Source organism: Grampus griseus (genome assembly GCF_964374135.1).
Source record: "Grampus griseus genome assembly, chromosome: 6".
Classification (NCBI taxonomy): domain Eukaryota; kingdom Metazoa; phylum Chordata; class Mammalia; order Artiodactyla; family Delphinidae; genus Grampus; species Grampus griseus.
The window spans coordinates 47,079,970-47,102,802 of NC_139000.1; the positions used below are offsets into that span (position 1 = coordinate 47,079,970).

The 22,833-nt window shown below is 40.9% G+C and overlaps 1 protein-coding gene across 1 annotated transcript in view; it reads right to left on the reverse strand.

Annotated features, from left to right (window-relative positions):
- Positions 1–21,936, reverse strand: part of GDA (guanine deaminase) — a gene marked incomplete at both ends in the record, with an annotated part of 130,029 nt that extends 108,093 nt beyond the window's left edge. Inside the window, one exon of the mRNA XM_082657418.1 lies at positions 21,814–21,936. Coding sequence (XP_082513544.1) covers positions 21,814–21,936 — 123 coding nt within the window. The remainder of the gene's footprint in view (positions 1–21,813) is intronic.
- Positions 21,937–22,833: the final 897 nt, after the last annotated feature.

The following is a 22,833-nucleotide window of genomic DNA, read 5'->3' on the forward strand; positions in this document are numbered from 1 at the left end:
AATACCTGGGTTTGCATCTAAGCTCTGCTTCTTACTATCTGAAAATCCTTGGACAAGCTACTTAAATTTCCTAAGGCTCAATTTCTCACCTTTAAAATAAAACTAATAATTCTTCAGATTAAAAGAGGTCATGAATGAGAAATGCCAGGGATGGAGTAACAATTCAAGAAATGTTACTTTCTAGTTTTGTTATTTCTATTTTTCTATCAAATCCAGACAGAGGAGAACAGGGTAAGGCCCACTCCCATGAAAGCTGAGGGCTGGGAACGAGGCAAGGGACAGGTCGTGGTCAGAGCTGCGAAGATTCCACATGAGGCCATGCCGGTGGCCGGAGTGGAAGGAGGATGGAGGTCCCTGGAGATGGAAGAATATGAGATCACACTGTCCACATGGTGAAGAGGAAAGTGATGTTAATTACTGAAAAAAGAATACCCTTGCTTCCAAACTCCTCTCTATCTAGACTCTCCTCCCTGCAGCCACCAGAGTTCTCTTTCAACAACAGAGCACTGGTGACATGTCACTCCCCTATTTTACAATGTTTCTCATCATCATTTTCAGAGTACAGAGGAAACTCCTTAGCAGAAAGCAAATGAAAAGGTTGGCAAAGAAGTAGGGATCAGGAGTCAGATTATCTGAGTTCACATCCCAGCACCACGCTGTTTGTAATAACAAAACAGATGAAATAATTTACATACTCATCAATAGGGAATGGTGAAATAAATTCTGGCCCATCACTGCAATGGAAAATGGTGGAAAAGTGAGAAAATGAGGCAAATCTTTATCTACTGTTATGCAAGGATGTCAAAGAGTCATCCCTCAGTATCCACGGGGTATTGGTTCCAGGACTTGTGAGGGTACCAAACTCCAGGGATGCTTAAGTCCCAGAGTTGACCCTTTGTACCCCCAGATGCAGAACCTGAACCTATGGAGGGCTGACAGTATATAGCAAAGCATTAAACATTTAGTGGACCACCATTTGTGGGAAAAAAATGAATATATAAAAATATATAAGTATTTGAATACGTAAAATATATATATTAGCTTCTATATGTTGTACATTATCTCTAGAAAAATATATAAGAAACTGGTAATAGTGGTTGTCTTTTGGGAGGGGCACGGTCATGTCTAGGAGACAGGAACAGAAACAGGACCTGCTAGCCACTACATATATCCTTTTGTAAACTTGGAATTTCCTATCATGTGCATGGATTTTCTTTTTTTTTTTTTTTGGTGTATTTTTTAAAATCCCAGTTCCAGCATTTATCAGCTGTGTAACATTGGCAAATCATTACTTAATCTCACTAGACCTCTGTCTCCTCACTCATAAAATGAGAATAAAAATACTACCTTCCTCATAAAGTTGTTGTTGGCATTAAATGAGATGGCACAAGTAAAATGCTCAAAAGAATGCCTGGCATAGAGTAAGTATTCAATAACACCAGCAATTTCTGCTTCCATAAATAAGGGGGTGAGATACTCTAAAGGTACAAATAACTCTATGCTGCATAAGACTTTTTAGGTAATGCTTGCAGGACACAGGGGAAGTATCAAGGTTAAAAAAAAAAAAAGAGAGAGAGAGACTAAAAAGAGGCTCTAGGGTGAAAGAGGAACAATGAACAGTAAGCTCAGACAAAATGACCAGTGACCCCAACGGTCCCAAGCTCCCAACAGAAGAAAATAAAAATCCTTTCTGGAGGACCGTATCCCCAAACCCACTTCACAGATGAGGAAGGAAGACACACAAAGGATCCAGACTAGCCCATGATCACACAATCCTGAGTAGTAGAATCCCTTCTCTAGTTCAGGTATCCCAACTTATGGCCTAATACATTTTTTCACGATATTTAATCTATAAAATTTCTTTTAAATACAGTTCCACAAAAAGCCAGTTATTAAGTTCTAAGAAATCTGTACTCAATGAAAACAGCAATGAGCTTTATTTTTCTTTCAGTCTTTATGTATATTCCCTGCTTCTTGCTGTATCCTTTAATATAGTACTAGGAGAGTCATTTTTGCCAACCAGTATTCTATCTTTAAAATTAATATGTACAAATGCCCCCTCACCCAAGCTACTGCAATTGGTTCACATCAAGAGCTCAGGGATAATTATGTGTTTTCATGAGCACAGGATTCATTAGTCAAAACTGTGGTTCTAATCCAATTTTCCTGTTGTATTTTTATGGCAACCAGAGAATGCTATTTGATGTCATATTCTCTAATATATGCTTCATTCTGTTTGTTTAATTTACAGTTCATCTCTCTTCATCCCATTTGGTCATTGGGACACAGCTGTATGAATTAGCAAGAGCACCTCCTACTGGAGGTTCAGGGGACCTTTACTTGCTCTCAGAGCTGGAAGATACATTTTTTAAATTACTGTTTTTTTCTATCATATGTGGTGAAATTGAAAACCTCTTTGTTTCTATCACATTAATTACAAAGACCTTCCCAGTGCCCCTGGAAAACCAAATGTTTCACAATTTCCAATTCCAGTGTGAGCTGAGTAGCCAGCTTTGTTTTTGGGGTGTTTAGTTTGTTTTAATCAGATTGACTATATAGGGAGTAGGATGAAAGTAGAAAAGCAAAATTTTGGTTCCGTTTGTTTCTGCCGAACAGAACTCCCAAGACTTTGTACCTAGGACTGGGAGTAGCTCTTTAAATAAGTTACATCAGGACAATTAGTCCAAGGTTTGATTTACAAAGCCTACTTAAAAGTCGGTATGAACATGTATGGAAATCATGGTGGCCATCTAGAGAATATGCATGCAGAGCAGCCAAGGTTTGTCAAATTGTGGCTCTATGTCCAAATGAGTAGATTTAAAAAATGAAATCTTGTGACTTCCCTGGTGGCGCAGTGGTTAAGAATCCGCCTGCCAAAGCAGGGGACATGGGTTCGAGCCTTGGTCCAGGAAGATCCCACATGCCGTGGAGCAACTGGGCCCTTGCTCCACAACTACTGAGCCTGTGCTCTAGAGCCCGTGCGCCACAACTACTGAGGCTGTGTGCCACAACTACTGAGCCCACGTGCCTAGAGCCCGTGCTCCACAACAAAGAGTAGCCCCCTCTCGCCACAACTAGAGAAATGCCATGTGCAGCAACGAAGACCCAACGCAGCCAAAAACAAATAAATTAAATAAATGTATTAAAAATAAATAAATTAAATAAAATAAAATCTTTCCTTGTCGATTGCATTATTCTGAACTTTCATCAAATCTTTAACCATGGTCATTTTTAAGTCTTTTGTCATTTACAGACAGTTCTGGGTGTACTCTGATGCTTTTGCAAATATGTTCCTATAAAAGGGTTTCATCTTCAAGGAATTCATGGAAAAGACTCTGACAAGTACATGTTTCTGGTAACTGACTATACTGCTGAACTGAATGAATAAGCATTTTCAGAACTCTAATGGAAAACTGATGAATTCATAAAAGTGCTAACAAAAGATCAAGATAAAAAAAATTAATTACATGGAACTGAGTGAACTGATGAGGATGATTATAATTTTTGTGACTTTCTGTTTGAATTTTAAAAAAAAATCCCACAAGGGCTCAGAGGCAAAAAATACACAAATCAATTTTCACTGCAAAGTAAAGGAGCTGTTACAGCGGAGGATTCCTGGACTGAATGTCAATATTATGACATAGTATGAGTGTGTTTCGTGTTTGGTGATTTCAATCATTGTTGCTTTTGCTGTGGTCATCCATTTACAATGCTTGGTGTCAGTTTATTTATCTGTTGTAAAAATAAAATACAGTGTGTGTGTGTGTGTGTGTGTGAAAAAAAATAAAAATAAAAAATAAATAAAATCTGAGTCCAATCAGAAATATTCCACGTGATTGATACTCCCTCTTGTTTGTCTCTCTTTTCTTTGTGGTGGCTCTAGATAGACGTGACATTAGGTTTCACACAGCCAACATATTGTGAGTTTCACTGAACTGCCTGCTTATTAGCTCAACAAACTCAACTCTTGAAGCTAATAAAAGAAATTCAGAACAAGCCCCGCTACTGGCCTTGCAAATCCCTCTCCTGTATGAGGATGCCAGAGCCAAGCACTGACACTAGTTTACTTTTCCCCACTCCCAAGGCCAGTGTCTACGCCCCCAGTTCCAAAGCTCTGACCTGTAACAACATAACAGCGTCCCTGAAAACCTGAGTGAGAATTAGCAAATTAGTGATCTTGGAAAGGACACATAATTGCTTTAGAAAGTTTACTGACAAACTGCCAAAATGCCTTATGAGTTTTCTCTGGTAAGACAAAAAGCCAAAGGCAAACAAAAATTTTATAACAGAGACTGGTAACTATATCCTAAGGTTTTCATATATCCCCAAATATCTGATTACCAGTACAGCATTTAATTTTTCCCAAATCAGAGCTGCTCAAAGTACAGATTTTAGAACCAGACCATGTATATTTAAACCCTAACTCCATCAGTTTCCAGCTATGTGAGCTTGAACAAGGCACTCAAACTGTTGGTGATTCAGTTTCCTCATCTGCAAAATGGAGATATAATGGTACTTAATTCACAGAGTTGTTGTAATGATTAAATGAGTTAATATATGTAAAAGACTCAGACTAGTGCCTGGCACACAATAAATGTTATACAATCTTTTACCTTTTTTAGAAATTAATCATTTGCTTACTTATTCATTCGTCAAATATTTGCTGAGCACATTCTATCTACCAGATGATGTGCCCAGCCTGGAGAATGTGATAGGAGTAAGACATAAACCCTTGCCCTCAAGGAATTAATAATCTACAGCAGCAGCAATGCTAGTAAAAGGAAACTGCTTTGATAGCAGTACATCTTCACTTGCTCATTTTTTTAATAATTGAAGTATAGATGACTTGCAATATTATATTAGTTTGCAGTGTACAAGTAGTGATTCGATATTTTTATAGATTATGCACCATACAAAGTTACTGTAACATATTGACTATAACATATTGATCATATCCCTGTGACTTATTTATATGATAACTGGTAGTTTATACCTCTTAATCCCCTTCACCTATTTCACCCCCCTCTCTCCACTCCCCTTTTTCTAGTAACTACTAGCTTGTTCTCATGTCTGTGAGTCTGTTTCTGTTTTGTTATATTTCTTTGTTTTGCTTTTTTAGATTTCACATATAAATGAAAACATACAGTATTTGTCTTTCTCTGTTGACTTATTTCACTAGGTGTAATACCTTCCAGGTCCATCCAAGTTGTCACAAATGGCAAGATTTTACTCTTTTTATAGCTAAGTAATAGTCCACTGTATATATTTTTACCACATCTTCTTTATCCATTCATCTTCTGATGGGCACTTAGGTTGCTTCCATATCTTGGCTATGGTATATAATACTGTTACAAACACTGGGGTCCTCAATTTTTCAAGAACATAGAAACATTTTATAAATATGCTAAGTGTGGGTTGCTTTTCACCTTCTTCGTGAGAGTTACGCATATACAAAAAGGACAAGAAATGATACTGAGGTGCTGACGCTGGAGGACAAGATGGGCTCAATGGCTGGTTAAGTGATACTGACCAGTACACCACCATGCAGCTTTAGGGATTCAGACATACACCTCCACTAAATTACAAACACCTTGCAAATTCATCTGAGAAAGTCACACCTGTGCTCACCAAGGGCCTGTTACAGGGTGCATCGCAAACAAATCATTAGGTACAGAGGCTAGGAGGAAAAATGCCAAGATTTGGCTGGAAGTTGTATAAAATATACTCCTTGGCCTACCTTTTGTCATGTTCAGTAACGCATTTTACCTGGTAATGATTCAAGGCAACACATATTGTTTAAATATACATCATACGCCCATCAAACTGTTAAGGATTCAGATAAATGTATAAGAAATAATTCTTGCCTTTTGAAAGTTTATTTTCTGGCAGAGGAAATAAAATTTATGTGCAGATAGGAAACTGAGAACAGTGCACAGTGGCATGTTTCTAAGAGCCAAATTGGCATTATGAACTGAGCTGTGAAAACTCATAGAAAGGAGAAATCTTCTTTTCTTTTTTTCTGTGTTTTGGAGGAGGTGATGGATAAGTTATAAGTAGGGAAGAGTGAGGGGTTAGGGCATTCAGGATAAGACACAAAGATGGGGAAGCCCAAAGACATGAAAAAAATGTAAACTGATGTGTATTTATATTGTCATAATTGTCACATCATTCCTTTTCCACATATTTTCCTCTTAACTGTCTTCTCACTCTACATACCCAATGATTTGGCATTTTTGAAGAATCCAATCCTGTCTAGATTACACGGATAGTTTTCCTTATTCTAATTTCAATTGTCACAAATCTAGCATAAGTCTTGTTTTTCTCCTTCCTACTTGATTGTCTGGACAGAGAAAGAAAAGAAGAATGATTGTTCAGGCCTCCATTCATACAGATAAGGGTTGCAGTTTTCCTTCCTAATGTGAGTCATTTATATGTGGTTTTTTTCCAACTGGATTAAATCTTTCTTGCACAGTCATCCACCTGGGAGAGAGGGAGGAGGTGAGGTTTTCTTAATTCCCTTAGAGAAGGCAGGAGTCCAAAAATGCTTCCCCAGGATCAAAGCGCATTTAAAATACAGGAAACATCTGTTTCGATTGTCTTACCTGATTTTGTTTGTTTTAATTTCAAAACAACCTTAAATGTATAGAAAAATTATGCCTTCCCTGTTTGGTCTTAATAAAATGAAAATAGCTTCACTAGTAGCATCCCACACTTTGAAACAAAAATACTGACTGAATATCAAGATTTCCAGTGACTCTGAGGTGCTAAATTACATTTCTGAGATAAGATAGTAAAATGAGTATTAAGAAGGCTGTAACTAATTCTAAACTCTGGCACATATACATTTGCCAAGGCTTTAGCGTCCACTCAAATATTTGTAAATGGGCAATATTAGTGCTTACGTAACTTTTACAAGCACAAACACTTGTAGAAAAGCCCTCAAATAACTTAACTGGGGGAATAAAACATACGTAACTTATTTGTATTTTATCACTATTGGAGGCACTTTATGATAAATAAAAACATTACACAGTTATCTCAGAAGAGTTGTCTATGATCACTATCTGTATTTCCTTATCTTTCACCCATTTCAAACCCAAACCAAGATGACTGGCACCCTCTCTCTCCACCAAAATAAGTCTTCGTAAGTTCAACAATAATCTCATGTTGCTAAATCCATTGGACATTTTTCCAGTATTATTCCTCCTCTGCTTCTCAGTAACATGGGACATTTGCTCTACTCCCTCCATCTTGAAGTATCCCCATCTTTTGCCTTCTATGACATTACCTTCTGGTGCTCAATCCTTACTCCACTATCTCCTACTCAGATATCTCAAGGGCACCTCAACTAAGCATGACCAAAACAGACCTCAGGGTCTGACCTCTTACTCTGTTCCCTAACTCAATGATGTCCACCACATCCATCCAGTTGTATAAGCCTGAAATCTAGGGGAAGCTTGTCCCCACCCCATATCCAACCTGTCACCCAACCCCATTGAGTTTTTTGCAACCTTACTGTCTCACAGATGGACCTACTTCTCTCCAAGTCTACCACCACCTACCTCTCTTTCGTGGTTCACTGCAATTCCTTCCAACACATCTCCTACAGCAACCACTCTTGCTCTGCTCTAGTCTGTCCTCCACCCTGCAATTCATATATATATATATGTAGGTTTGTTTGTTTTCATTTATATATATATCTTCTTTATCCATTTATCTGTTGATGGACACTTAGGTTGCTTCCATATCTTGCCTATTATAAATAATGATGCCATGAACATTGGGGTGCATGCCTTTTTTCGAACTACTGTTTTCGTTTTCTTCAGATATACACCTAAGGGTGGAATTGCTGGTAGTTCTATTTCTAGTTTTTTGAGGAACCTCCATACTGTTTTCCATAGTGGCTGCACCAATTTACATTCCCACCAACAGTGTACTAGGTTTCCCTTTTCTCCACATCCTTGCCAACATCTGTTATTTGTGGGTTTTTTATGATAGCCATTCTGACAGGTGTGACTGTTTATATATTTTTAAAATGCAAATCTGATCTATCTTCTTCATTCTAACAGTCTTCATTGCCTTCCCATTGGCCTTGGAATAAAGGGAAAGGCCTACAAAGACACTGCCATGGCTACTGCTTATCTCTCTGGCTTCATCTATTTCCACCCCCATCCTCCATCACAGGTTCCCAATTCCTCCACCCCACTGGGTCTTTGCATGGCCTTTCCCCTCCTTTCCTTTGCCTAGTTAACTTGCATTTAGACTTCAGACTCAACCAAATGTCACTTCTTTAGGGATGCATCTTGAAACACCTCCTCAAAATAAGCCAGGTCCTCTGGCTTCATACCTCCATAGCACTCTGCATTTTTCCTTTGTAGAGATCATATACTTATTCATGCTCATTTGATTATTGACTCTGAGTACAAATAAGGCAGTATCTGCATTCCGTTTGCTCACAATTTTATCCTGAACCCCTTTAAGTCTTTGCTCTTCATCAGCCATTATCAGTTGTTATGAGCTCCAAGGGCACTAACTCCACAGGCTAGTGAGTCCACATGCTTGGAGCTGAAGGTTCATGTCCCAGGGAGCTGGAATGGCTTCTCCCTGTGTTTTGCACTTCAGAAAATAGTTAGGGCTTACATAAGACCACCCTCCACATGGCAGGAGGGAAACAACTTCCACGTTAAAGGGCACAAAGAAAAAAATCTGTCCCACTCTTGGAAGGCATTAACAATATTACTTCTTCTGTTGCACCTTCACAGATATTGGCTACAACCAGATGAGCACGTTGATTAACTACTGCCTGCCTACACAGCCAGGACTATCTGAGGGTCAAAAGGAATAGTGTACTCTCAGAGTATAGCAGCCCATTCTGTTCATTCTTTTACTCAGAAGCATTTATTGAATGCTGATTTTGTGCTAAAGCACCAAGTACTGTGAGGGGCAGGAGATGGATAATAAGAGCTATTGTTTTTGGAGGGTCTACCATGTTCCAGGACTGTAAATTGTAAGTGGCAGTTTACAAGCAACATTTCAAGTAAATTACAATTTTATGAAGAAGTGAACACTTAAACCATAGTATAAGACCAAAGGGAATAAGCAGGCCTATATAATCTACATTATTCCAGATCCTTAACACAGTCCAAGTTAAAGGCATTTGAAAACTTTATGTGGTCTCAGAGTTCCAATTAGAATCTACTCTTCCAGGGTTCTTAATTACTCACTAGGACATGAAACTAATTATAGCTCCCAGTGGCCAAGTACATTGTATCAAACACCCAGATTAGAAAAACCCAGAGTTCTTATTCAAACAATTATTTGGAAGATATTTTTAGTTGGCTGTACATTTTGGTGATCCTAAAGTGAACTTTTCCAACCTGGTTATCCTGCAGTAAAAAAAAATCTAAGCACCGTTTATCTAACAAATATTCATCTGAGTGCCTACCTACCACGTGCTAGGAGTCGTGAATACAAAAGTGATCAAGTCATGGCCCCTGCCTTCAAGGTTGGGTTATAGGAGAGACTCACAAAATAAAGAGCCACAAAGAGGTGCCAAGCAGAAACTGAGGCACAAAGGAGCCAGGTTCAGCTCTGCCTGCAAACAGAAGGCAGGGAGCAATGTCAGCAATGACCTCATTGAGGAAGTAACGTTTAAACTAGTTTCTAAACTAGTTTCTAAACTAGTTTCTAAGGTACATGGAACCAGCAGAAGGAAGGTGAAGGAGGAGCATAAACAAAGACACAAGGGCATAAACAATATGAAAGGTGGGGCAATCAGTTAGCAAGGCTAGGCCAGGAATTATCCCACAGTTAAGCAATGTGGAACCATAAAACAACTTTAAACAATAAACTGGTTTTAAAAACTTGCACATGATGTTCAGAGTAGCACTGTTGACAATAGGCAAAAGGTGGAAACAATTCAAATGTCCATCAACTGATGGACACATAAACACAATGTTGTATATCTATACAATGGATTATTAATCAGCCATAAAAAGGAAAGGAGTTCTGACACATGCCACAACATGAGTGAACCTTGAAAACATTAAGTGAAAAAAGCCAGACACAAAGGTTACACATTATATTTATCCATCTATATAAAATATCCAGAATAGGGCAAATTTATAGAAACAGAAAGCAAATTAGTGGTTGCTCAGGGGAAGGAGGGGAGGGATAGGGAGTGACTGCTTCATGGTTAATGGGTTTCCCTTTGGGGGTGATGAACATATTCTGGAACTAGTTAGTGGTGATGGTTGTACAACATTGTGACTGTGATAAATGACACTGAATTGTACACTTTAAAATGGTGAATTTTATGGAAAATTATAAAACAAAAACTAATAATGCAGAAAGGTATAAAGTGGAACGTGAAAATTCTTCTCCACATCCCCACTTCTCCACTCCTACTCTACAAAACTGTTATTTGGGTGTTTTTTGTTTTTGTTTTTGCGGTACGCGGGCCTCTCACTGTTGCGGCCTCTCCCGTTGCGGAGCACAGGCTCCGGACGCGCAGGCTCAGCAGCCATGGCTCACGGGCCCAGCTGCTCCGCGGCATGTGGGATCTTCCCGGACCGGGGCATGAACCCGTGTCCCCTGCATCGGCAGGCGGACTCTCAACCACTGCGCCACCAGGGGAGCCCTTATTTAGGTTTTTAATTTTAATACTGCCTTCCAGAAATATGTTTTATAATGTGTGTATATAAGTGTGTGGGTGAATGGAGAGTGTTGTATGGTCATACACTTTTTTGTCCATTTAAACTACTGGGAAATCTTTGGGTTCTTAAAATTCCTATATCAGTATATGTAAGTCTAGAAGAACTCACTTTAAATTAGAATTATCTTATAATTGTTTAGCCTTCAAAGCTTTTTTAACTCACGAATCAATAGCTGGTTGATAAATTGAGGTCAACACAGCTGGGTTTTCAGGTGGAGGTTACTGAGGAAAGTTCATTCTGTCAAAATAATTTTTTAAAACCCAGTAACAGGCTGAGAAGAGAAAAAGCATTGTGACTATAGAAGCAGGTCTCATGGTGATGCCAACCTGAGCAGAACCATGATGAGAAGAGAAGGCATGAAGGGTATTTATTACGAAACGGTTTCAGGTAACAGTGCATGAATAACTAATTCATGAAAAACAAATCACCATTTCACAAGCAAAGGCACCAACTTCAACAGTCAAAAGATTTTGAAAAACAGATCTCAATTAGAAGTTAATGTTAATCAACTCTACTCCAATATAAGAGGAAAAAATCTACCTCATATGATTGTAGAGTATTAATGTGATAATAGATAAAATATCTAACACAGCATGTAGTATATTGTTTGATGCTTAAAATATATGAGATACTTTAAAAAAGAAAAAATAAAGTTAATGTAATTTATCCTTTAGAGTCAATAAGTCAGTGTAATAACGTCAATGAAGAAATGCTTTCATAAAGGAAAAGGGTGAGGCTTTTTCGAAGGTGGGAAATAACGTCAAAGTAAGATTTGGGGGGAGATGATCAACATTTATTGCTCAATCTTTTTTTCTTTTTTTGTCCACGCCTTGTGGCTGTGAGATCTTAGATCCCCAACCAGGGATTGAACCTGGGCCCTCGGCAGTGAGAGTGCAGAGTGCTAACCACCGGACTGCCAGTAAATTCCCTATTGCTGAGTCTTAAAAAATGTATCATGGGCTTCCCTGGTGGCGCACTGGTTGAGAGTCCGCCTGCCAATGCAGGGGACACGGGTTTGTGCCCCGGTCCGGGAAGATCCCACATGCCGCGGAGCGGCTAGAACTGTGAGCCATGGCCACTGTGCCTGCGCGTCCGGAGCCTGTGCTCTGCAACAGGAGAGGCCACAACAGTGAGAGGCCTACGCACCGCAAAAAAAAAAAAAAAAAAAATGTATCTGAAGAGATGAATCTGTCTTCACCTTTAATCTTAGGAATTAAATTGGTATTTACAATTTAAGTACAGAACGCTATTATAACTTTGCCATTTGACTATCTGAAAACAAAGAGCTACACAGTGTCTTTAGGAGAGAGAAGTCATCCAATGTATAGTAATCAGATGTTTATTTCAGAGTTAGGATTAACACTCTGAGTCTCAGTTTCCTTGTCAATAAAATAAGGAAAAGTTTTGTCACCCAGGGGATCAAGTCAAGGGTCCTTCATCTGTACCTAAACTGTCTCTGTAAAGCACAAGTGCACCTGTCTTAGGCAAGGAGGCAAAGAAGTGCCCCACTTCTGGTAAACTCTCTACTCCAGGCAAACTTGCAGAAAACCAAAAACTGACTGTATCTTCTAGCTGTTTTTACATAATTAGAACAAGAGGGCTTAACCACAAGAAACTGGCATAAGCTAGCCGAATTAAAAATTGGGACAAAGGTCTCTCTACAGCTCATTACCATCTCATTGTAATAAGATCTCTTCCCACCTGCGCCATACTGGTTAAACCCACTTCTGACCCAGACACTGAAGGACCATACAAGGGCTGAAAATAGGCATGAGCTGCATTCTGGAAAGTCACCACCCCTTTCCACAAGTCAGGATAATAAAAGATACCCGTGCCCCCTAGCCTCCTTCACCTTTTTCTATAGGAATTTCGCCTTGCCTGTAACGAGGAAAAGGTGATTTTAGAGCATGAGCTCCTCCTTTTCCATTCTTTGGCCAATGAATAAAGTTTCTGTTTGCTGCTAAACAAGTAATTTCACCTTGTTGATGTGAACAATAACCAGGTAGGGAAAGAACCTAATCAGGAATCGGTAAGAGTTTCACCTCATAAAGTAGTCAGGAGAATTATGCTTTGCAAAGCACAGAGTACAGAACTTAGCACATAACAAGTGCCTGATAAATGTTCAATATTATCGTAGTTGTTAACGTGAGCAATAGCGCCATCCATATACCTCCTGTCTACGAGCTTATAACCCAGTGTCATGGGCTAGAAACGCAATGCAATGTAAGAAGATGATTTACACACAAAATTTATTTCCTTTTTATTCATGTTATAGTATTTTAATGCACATCTGCTTAATATAACAAATGTGCTTATATTTTTATTGATCAAACTTTTAAAATCATAACTTAAATATACCATGGAACTCATTTTTAAAATTTACCATTGAGTAGCTGAGTGACCCACTGAGAATTTCTCTTGTATTTTGTTTTCTTAGTGCCTTGGATGCACCAGGAAAGAATAACACCTTGTTCTCCTCCCTAGAGGGGGAAGCTAAATATTAAGACCAGTGTGACCACAGCAGTCTGTATGAGTTGTTCTAGAACAAACAGAGCACAGGGGTGTGGAGTTGCCACTGAGCTGACCGACAGGAAAGCCCTTTCCAGCCTGGACAGAACAACATAGTAATGGCAGACAGATGGCTGGGATTAGCACCCAAGTGTAGCATCGTGTGGTCACAAAGGGCAGCCACGGCCACCATGGAAATGGATTTCTAACCGGTGTAAATGGGTTTGAAATTGTTGAATAGCCTCTTGTGAGGTTCCTCAACGTCCACAAAGCTGGATTAGCAGTAAAGGTAGGTGGTTCTGCATTTTACTGGCAACACGAAACAAACTGCACTCCAGGCTTATGCCAAATAACTACGAGGCTCCTCCCTCTTGCTGTTCATCATAACCCCATCAGAAGGACCACTCTTAGGAGTACCTGGAAGACATGGGGTCCTGCCACCCCTCTGACATCCTGAAGTCTATCTCTAGGACATTTCAGATCAGCCAAGACCTGGGTACCTGGACCACCTCCCACTGTCCCCTCCCCAGAGCTTCAGCCCTACAGAATAGTTTTATGGACCCCCTTCTTCCTGTCACATCTTCGGCTCAAGAGAGGCAATCCTATGAAATGCTACCTTGCACTGGAAAGTTGTTAAGCATAATTATAAGAGACAGTGTCCATCTAGGAGAAATTCCCATCCGAACTCAGCATCAAGAACAGGGGCATTTCTCTTGAGCAATTGCTTTTAGTACAGATATTGCCAACTAGGTAACATGTGTCCTTTTAATGGCTGGCACCTAGGAAAGTTAGAGGCCAATAACAGTGTAGGTCATTTCACGATGCATTTTAAATCTAATTCCTAGCTTTGTTTTATATCAACAACTGACTCTTCTCCCTTAAATGTATAAAAGCATCACCACTTGCCTGTGCCCTCTAGAGCTGCCTTAAATCTTTTCTACAAAAAGGGGGTTGTAAACACATGACCGATTGGATTCTCTTCTTGCAGGTAAGGGAAGTCCACCTGGCCTTTATCCCTAAATAGTTAGATCAATGCCCATTAAGTGAATGGGCATGCCATAGGCCTGCAGGAGATCCTGCCCACCACCTCTGCACCTGTCAGAAGCTCCCAGACAGTCAGCCATGTGTCAGATACACCAACACCTATGCTGCCTCACAGCCACAGCACTGAATCAACCAGACTGCCAAGAAATTCCAGGAATTCACAAACAACTTTACACAACCAGAAGGGTGGCAAACTCCAGTCATGCCCAGCAGTGTTGCTTCAAGGCCTCGAAGAATAAGTCAAATAGTGCTTTAAAAAAAAAAAAAAACTCTCTGGAATTAGAAATGTCTTTTTTTTTAATCATCACACACAAATGTCTTTGTACTACACATCACTTTCAAAACACTTTTCTGATCACCTACTTTGTGTTAAAACAGTAAGACAATGTTGAGGAGCCTTAAAGACAACAGAGTGTCAGCACTCCTCATGACAGGAGGTAGCCGGAACTCCTGGAAAGAGCACAAACCTTGGAAATTAGGCAAACTTGGGTGTGATTCTTGGCTTTGCCACTTACTCACCATGACTGCAGTCAAGTCAACTAACTAGCTGACCCTCCATTTCCTCATTTGTAGAGTAGGGATAACGAAGAAGAAGATGATTATGATGATGTGGTCTCATCTCAGAACTGTTGACGTATAAAGAATCTGGCAGAGTGTCTGACACAAATTATGACTTAATAAATGTTACCTTCTCTCCAGTTCACCTCCCACTTGTCAAAGAACTTTAAATCAGTTCAGTGAGTGAGAACATTCTATAAACCTAAGTATAATCAAAGGCAAAAGTGAAATAATCACTTTAGTGAGAGAAAAATAATAACAATGGCCAGTATTTATTGAGCAATTACTATGTGCCAAGTGCTTTACACACACTACCTCATCTGCCTTACCTCTTCTTCAGGGTGCTGTTGTCCACATTTTATAAGTGAGGGTACCAAGGCTCAAATATGTTAGGAAATGTTTCCAAGTAAGTGGCAGAGCTGGGATTTGAATCCACATAATCTGACTCCAGAAGCCATGCTCTTAACCACCAGGAAAACACCGGTTTGAATATATATGCAAATTTTATGGAAAAACAAAAGGTAATTTATTTCAACTGGGGGATGGTCGCCAGAGAAGCTTTTGGGAAGAAGGGGACATCAGAACTGGGCCTTGGAGGAAAAGCAAGATTTCATTTTGACAGAGGTGGAATGGAAAAGGGATTATATAAAGGAGGACTATTCCAGGCTGAGGGATTGTCACCAACAAAGTGGAGGTGCAAAAAGATATGATGTGCTGGGAAACAGTGAGAAGTTGACATGGATAGATATCCCTCAGCTTGTGGATACCTCATGGTAATCCTACTCCTACTTGCAAGAGAGAAGGATGGAACAGGAGGAAGTATTAGGAAAGCAGGTTAGGGCCAAATGTCATGTCTAAAATATCTTCCTGGGGCATTTGGATCTTAGAGGCAATAGAGAGCCATAGGTAGTTACAAAAGAGAAGATATATGACACTACCCATGCTCCAGGAAAGTAACTGTCAGTAATGTGGAAGAGATATTAGAATGGGGGAAGAGAAAACGGTTAGGAGGTTCCTGTAATACTTCAGGCAAGAGACAATGGAAGGCTGGACAGGGCCAATGACAATGGAAAGGGGTGTGCACAAAGATACCCCAGGGGATAACTGGGGGGACCTGAATACTGATATGGGTGCCTGGAAAGACACTGACATTTTTGGCAAACAAGGAGAAGATAGAAACAGAAAAAGGAGAAGGCAGCTAGCAGTCCTTTGAAAAATAATACGATTCTTTGAAAAAGTGGTATAATTGTTAGAGGTGCTTTGAGCTGCAATTGACAGAAGGGTAGATAATAAAGATATTTCATTATCTCGCAAAAGAATTCAACGGTAGTAGGCAGCTCCAGGGACCATTAACTACTCAATGATGTAATTCACGTATGCATTCAATGATGTTCAAAGAGGGACTAGGCTGGTGCCTCTGAAAACCTCTTAACTTTTTCCTCAGAGTCTCAAACAGTGGTGGCAGCAGCTCCACTCCTCGCATGAAAGTATCCAAAAAAGGAAGGACTTCTCTTCCCACATCTGTGTCTATTTATTAGGGAAAAAATATTTCCCAGAAGCCTCTGAGATGACTTCCTGAATGCTGGAATGTCATCACTGGCCACCCTTAGCTACCAGGAAACTGGAAAAATAAGTATCCAGCAAACAGGATTATGATTACTATGACTGGCTTACACCATGATCTATCCATGAGCCAAGTATACTGCAGGCTATCAAGCTCAGAAAGTGTTAATAAGAAAGAAGTGGTTATGGCTAGTGAGTGGGTAACCAACAGGGTCTGCCATGAGCATTTTGAACAAAGCAATCTGCCTTCCAGAAAATGGGAATTTACAGGATGATAATGTGATCCTTGGGCATGAAAACGTTTCTGATGAAAGTGAAGCCCTGATGCAGCAGCCTCAGAAGGGGTAGCTTATCCCAAATTCCCTCTTCAAAATGATAAGATATTCTGAGGTCTTGAGCTTATAGGAAGATGGGTCTTCACCTGGCCAAGCAGAAGGAAAAGATGACACACAACCACTAAGTTTTGTGATTCAGACTATGAGAACTCCTGGTAAAGCAAGATGATGATGCAGTCACAGGTGAAACACAACTCTTGCTCCTCCTAGAAGTTTTAGAAATTACAGAACATTGATTCATTTCCCTTAACCAGGGCTATTTAACCCTCTTCTGCATGTTCAAGTCCTATGTGTTCTTTAATGTCCAGTTCAATTTTGGCTTCCTTCATCAAGTTTTTCCTACCACCAACCAATTTGTATCCCACCATACTATTTAATACATTCACAAACATCTTTCTAATCCTATCATCAAATCCAATTAATTTGACCTAAATAGTTACCAATTCTGTCCACCTCTTTCTATCTTCATTGCTGATAATAACTGCTGATGTTTACTGGGCATGTGCTACGCTGCAAGGCATTATTCTATGCACTTTACAATTATTAATTCATTTAGTCTTCTCAATAGCCCAGTGAGGTAGATTATAGTAATCATTTTATACTTGAGGAAACTTGGAAATAGAATTGTTAAGTAACTTATTCAAATTCACATAGGTAATAAGTGATAGAAGTACTCTTGAGAGTTCATTTCTTAATTGATACATTACACCGCCTCTCTCTTCTAAGCCACATCCCATTTCACCTAAACTACTGCAACAGGATCCTATCTGATCTCCTTGCCTGCACTTAACTCCTCTCCAATGCATTCTTTACATCCTGAAGCTAAAATGATCTTTAAAAAAAAAATGCAAAATTTGGTCATGGCACAATCCCTCCCCCAACTCCCTATGCCCTGCCTACCTCTCTAGACTTACATTGTGTTATCCTCTTCTAGAACTTTGGATTCTAACCACCTTGATGTTTTCATTCCTTCCTACCCCAGGGCCTTTGCACAGGCTATTCCCTCTACCTAGAAGGCTCTTCCCTACCTCCCAGATTAGTTCAAGTTCTTATAGGTCATAGCAGATTCTGTTAATCACGAGATGATCAACCTCACTAGAGCAGGGCAGAGTTTGCATATTTCACTCATCAGCGTATCTCCAGCAATGAGCCCAGTCTTTGGTTCAGGAATCAATCCACTTTTATTACAGGTACAATTCTAAGCTCCCTTGCTAAAAGTGCAAGTTCACTGAGGTCAGGGACTGTGCCTCAGGGAGGTGGGCTACTCTAGTAAAGAGAATATGGGCGTCCATGTCCCACCTATTGTAAATAGAGCTGCAGTGAACATTGGGGTGCATGTGTCTTTTTGAATTATGGTTTTCTCAGGGTATATGCTCAGTAGTGGGATTGCTGGGTCATATGGTAACTCTATTTTTAGTTTTTTAAGGAACCGCCGCACTCTTCTCCATAGTGGCTGTATCAATTTACATTCCCACCAACAGTGTGAGAGGGTTCCCTTTTCTCCACACCCTCTCCAGCATTTATTGTTTGTAGATTTTTTGATGACGGCCATTCTGAAAAAGGAACAAAATTGGGTCATCTGTAGAGATGTGGATGGACCTACAGTCTGTCACACAGAGTAAAGTAAGTCAGAAAGAGGAAAACAAATATCTTATATTAACGCATATATGTGGACTCCAGAAAAATGGTACAGATGAACCAATTTGTGGGGCAGGAACAGAGATGCAGACGTAGAAAACGGACGTGTGGACACCGGTGGGGAAGGGGGTGGGATGAATTGGGAGATTAGGATTGACATATATACACTACCATGTGTAAAGTAGATAGCTAGTGGGAACTTGCTGTATAGCACAGGGAGCTCAGCTCTATCCTCTGCGGTGACCACAGCAGAATATGACATAGCACTGCAAAGCAACTATACCCAATTAAAGAGAGAGAGAGAGAGAGAGAGGGAGAATATGGGCTTTGGCCATGTTAATTCAAAATCCATCTCTGGATGCATGATTTTTCAAGTCTCAACTTTCCTAACTTTAAGACGAAATAATCACACTGAAGACTAAAAGAGACACTGAAAATGATGTGCTAGTGAACCGGCAGCAAATGCTGTTTAGATCTTTCTTCCTAGATGCATCTTTGTGTCCCAGAGGGTCGATGGCATGAGCAGTGAGGCTGCACACCAGAGGCCCAGTGACCTCCCCCACCTCCCACATATTTCATCCCAGGCCACGGCTTCCTTCTCTACCTGTTGGCCTGCATGGGTGCCACCATGCGGAAATATGCAAAAATGCTACAGTGAGCAAGAGGTTAAGGATTTGCTAGGCACAGAGGGAAGGAAGGGGACAAAATGAACATGGTATGTGTTGCATATCCACTAAGTGACAGGCATTTTCATACATTATCTCATTTAATACTTAGCAAAAGTATCTGATTCTACAAGTGAGGAAACTGAGGCTCAGAGAGGTTAAGGTCTCACCCATGGACTTTGAACATGTAGGTGGTGGAGACCTGACTTGAACTTAGGTCTCCATAGGACTTGCTCCTGCTACCCCAGGGCACTACTTCCAAAACGATTCTCTTCCTTGCTGTTGCTTTCAGCTAAGTGTGCTTAAAAGACCCAAGACATCTTTACCTATCTTTAAAGTCAACTTGACCCTGCTGGAAGAATCAGATAATTTAGTAATATTTGAGCACACAGTGTCTCACAATTAATTACCTATCTGCAAATGAATTACACATGCTGGAGTTTTTCTTTCAAAAAGCTACATGCCACTTGAGTAGAAAAACTAACTCTGAATTCAAAATGCCCAATATTGACTAGAGAATTTTTTTTTAAATTAACCTAATTTTGAATGAGTTTTAATTAATGAACTAAAAGCAGTTAATCATTACCATTCTCTGGGCCTACCTGAAATGAAAGATTAGGTCTAGAAGGGAGAGGGAGGACAGAGGAAATCATGTCCTGTCTCTCTGAGATGCTACCCCAGCCCAGGGCTTGAAACGGAGAACTGAGCACCCAAGACCCCACATAACTGGTTGCATCACACAGCCTATATACTGAGGTTACCCAAAATGTAATCCATCCACTACCTGTGTCTGAATCTCCTGGGACCTTTGTTAGAATGCCACTTCCTAGGACCTACTCCAGGCCTACAGATTCAGATTCTCTGAAGATGACACCCAGGAACTGGCATTTTAACAAACACCCCAGATGTTTCTGATTCATCCCAAGGTTTGAGAACAGCTTTGGGAGCTCAGTAAAAAGATAAAGATCAACTGCATATTTATTTACTTCATGGGAATATAATTTTCTGTAAGAACCTTGAAAATTTTTAAATGAATAATATATTTATCCCAGTAACTCTAAAGGTGAGGCAGTCCCATTTTCAAAATGAAAGAAATCAAGTCTTAAAATATATATGACATGTCCACCCTTTACACACAGTCAGGGATCAACTGCCTTGCACTTAGGAGGAGAGCAATAAAACAGTTACCATTTCACTGATTAGGACACTGTATACTGTAAATCTAATCCAGTTGATTAACTCACCTTTGTATCCGATTCCTAGTTCATTTTGTCTTGTGGGGGAATGGCATTTTTCTAAATTTATAACTTCAATATGCTCCTTAGTTATGAACAGACTCCCTGACTCAACTACTGATTTCATGTTCAGGACACTCTTTTATTCTTCTTCTGTACAACCCCCAGAAAAGGTAAATTTTTAGATAAATTACTTCCTTTTCTTCCTCCTCTCCACTGGTTAAAGACAGTCCCCTAGTCAATTCTCTCACCTGCCATCCTACCAATTCAAATTTTAGAAATGAAAATTTAAATTGTAAAAAGAAACCTAATTGTTGAACAATTCCTTGTGATTAAGCAAATACCTCTAATCTTGCCCTGGTCTAGCAGTCTCTCTTCCTTTGCTTCTTGGGACTTGTCCCAAGCCTAAGGCATCCCTGAAACTTGAGGGTCAAGTACCCAAGGCAACAATTCATCAGTCTCAGGGTTTACTGGAGTCTCCCCATTTGGGAGAGCTCTGAGAGTTTCATCACCTTGGAAACACAACAGCAGGCTCCCCGAATATACACAGGGAGTATAGATTTTTAAGCACCAAAAGAAAACAGGGTTTAGTTATCCCCAAATGTAAGAGTCACGATTCAAAACTGTCACTGACTCGGAAGCATCTTTAGTCAGGAATAGTATCTTCAAGCTGACAAGTTCCAAATATGTGTACTTATGTTAACCAAACCAGTAGTTGGGGAAAAGCTCAAAAATAACCCATCTCTATCTTTAATTTTTCTCCTAAAAATGGAATGGCTTTCACTGAAACTGGCCAGGCCATTGCCAATACAGCTACCACTGGTGTGTATGGAACAGTCAAGTTACCTATGTCGTTTGCAGAAATCCTGATTTTGGAAATGTAAGTGTGAAAGATACTATCATAGAAGACATTTTGAACCTTAAAATGGAACTGCTTGCTTTGATGCAAATGGCTGGGGGATGGGGTTGGGTGGATAATTTATCTCAGACTATTCTTTCTAGTATTACAGGTTGTCTAGTCTGAATCATTCATGTATTGTTTGCTGAATGATCAGGTGAATGAAATCAGTTCTTTACTTATTCCAATGCACTGAAAGGGCTCAACCACACTGATCAAATGACCCTTCTGTTATTTCTTTCACAATAAATTCAATCAAATTTACGGAGCGCCTAGGTGGTGCCAGGCACTGTGTCAGGCTCCTGAGATACAAAAATGAATGAAGCGCGGTGCTAGTTTAATGATCTCTTAAGATTTGGCAGGGCACAGCCTCGCTCCCTGCCACCACAGCCTGCACGGCTGTCGAACCAATCGTGGGTGTGCGTACTCCATGGCTCCCAGCACCTGGGAACACTTTACTCCCAGTCCAGCCCACGAACCCAGTGCCAGGGCTCTCCCGGCGTTCTCCCAAAGCCAAAACGCTCAAGTTCCAACTCCAGCGCCGCGGCGCCCGCTCCACACGGAGCTAACTCCGGGCTCCGCGGCTCACGCGGCGAGCTTCCTTCCACCTGTCCGCCCGCCCGTCAGGGTGCGCCAGACCCCGCACCCGCTTACTTTGCCGCTGTCGCTCACACCAAGGAGGTGATCCCGCAGCACCTCCATGGGGCAGGTCCAGGTGGAGTGGACGAACGTCCCTCGGAAGATGTGCGCCAGGGGCGGCATCCGGGCGGCACACATGTCAGTGGTGGAGCGCAGTGCGGAGTCCGCGGCCCAAGGAGGGCGCACCGGGCGGAGGCGCGGCGAGGACTCCCTGCGGCTGCGGGCAGCTGCCGAGCCGGCACCAGCGCCGGCCTCGTCCTGCCCCCGCTTCCCCGCGCGATCGCCTGCCCCCTGCAGACCGCGCCCAGGGGCTGGCTCCCTGCCTCCTCGATGCCAATAGGATTTTTTCTCCCGTGAGTTGGCTCCAGTCTCTCCTCCCCTGCTTTAGTTTTTGATATGTTAACTCTTTGAGTTTCCAAAATCACCGTTCACGCTGCGGTTCTTTTAACCGTTGGTTGTTGTCACCCACCCAGGGGGCGGGAGATGAAGGAAGGAGCTGGAGGATTCAGGATTCCATCCCTGTACCTTTAAGTGGTCATTAAATTCGCTTTCGCCGCGGGCCCCAACTTCCTCCACCTTCCTTTAGTTGTCACGCCCAGAGTTGCATCTATCTGCTTTCCCTGCCCTTTAAACTCTTAGGGCTATTTGTGGCCAAACCCTGGAACTTTTCAACCTGTAGTAACCACAAGGTCTGAACGGGCACGAGTTCAGTGCCAGGGTGACAGGTCTGTTAGGGCTGCCTACTTTACCAACCAGTTTCATTTTCATTTTCTGCGGGCTGAAGAATTTGTCCTAACCTCATGTTCTGAAAGCATGTCTTACAGAATTATGGGGGCCCCACCAGTGAAGGCTAATCTCGACCCCAAAGTTCCTCTCTTCACCTGAGGCCAATGTTTTGGGCCTTGTGTCCACCCACAAACAACTCCAATTCCAGTTTTTCTCATACCTAAAATAAATGAATCTCTTTGATTTACTTCCAGTTGTACAGGGGGAGAAAATTAAGTACTCAAGCCAAGTAGCTAAAAATGGCAGTGT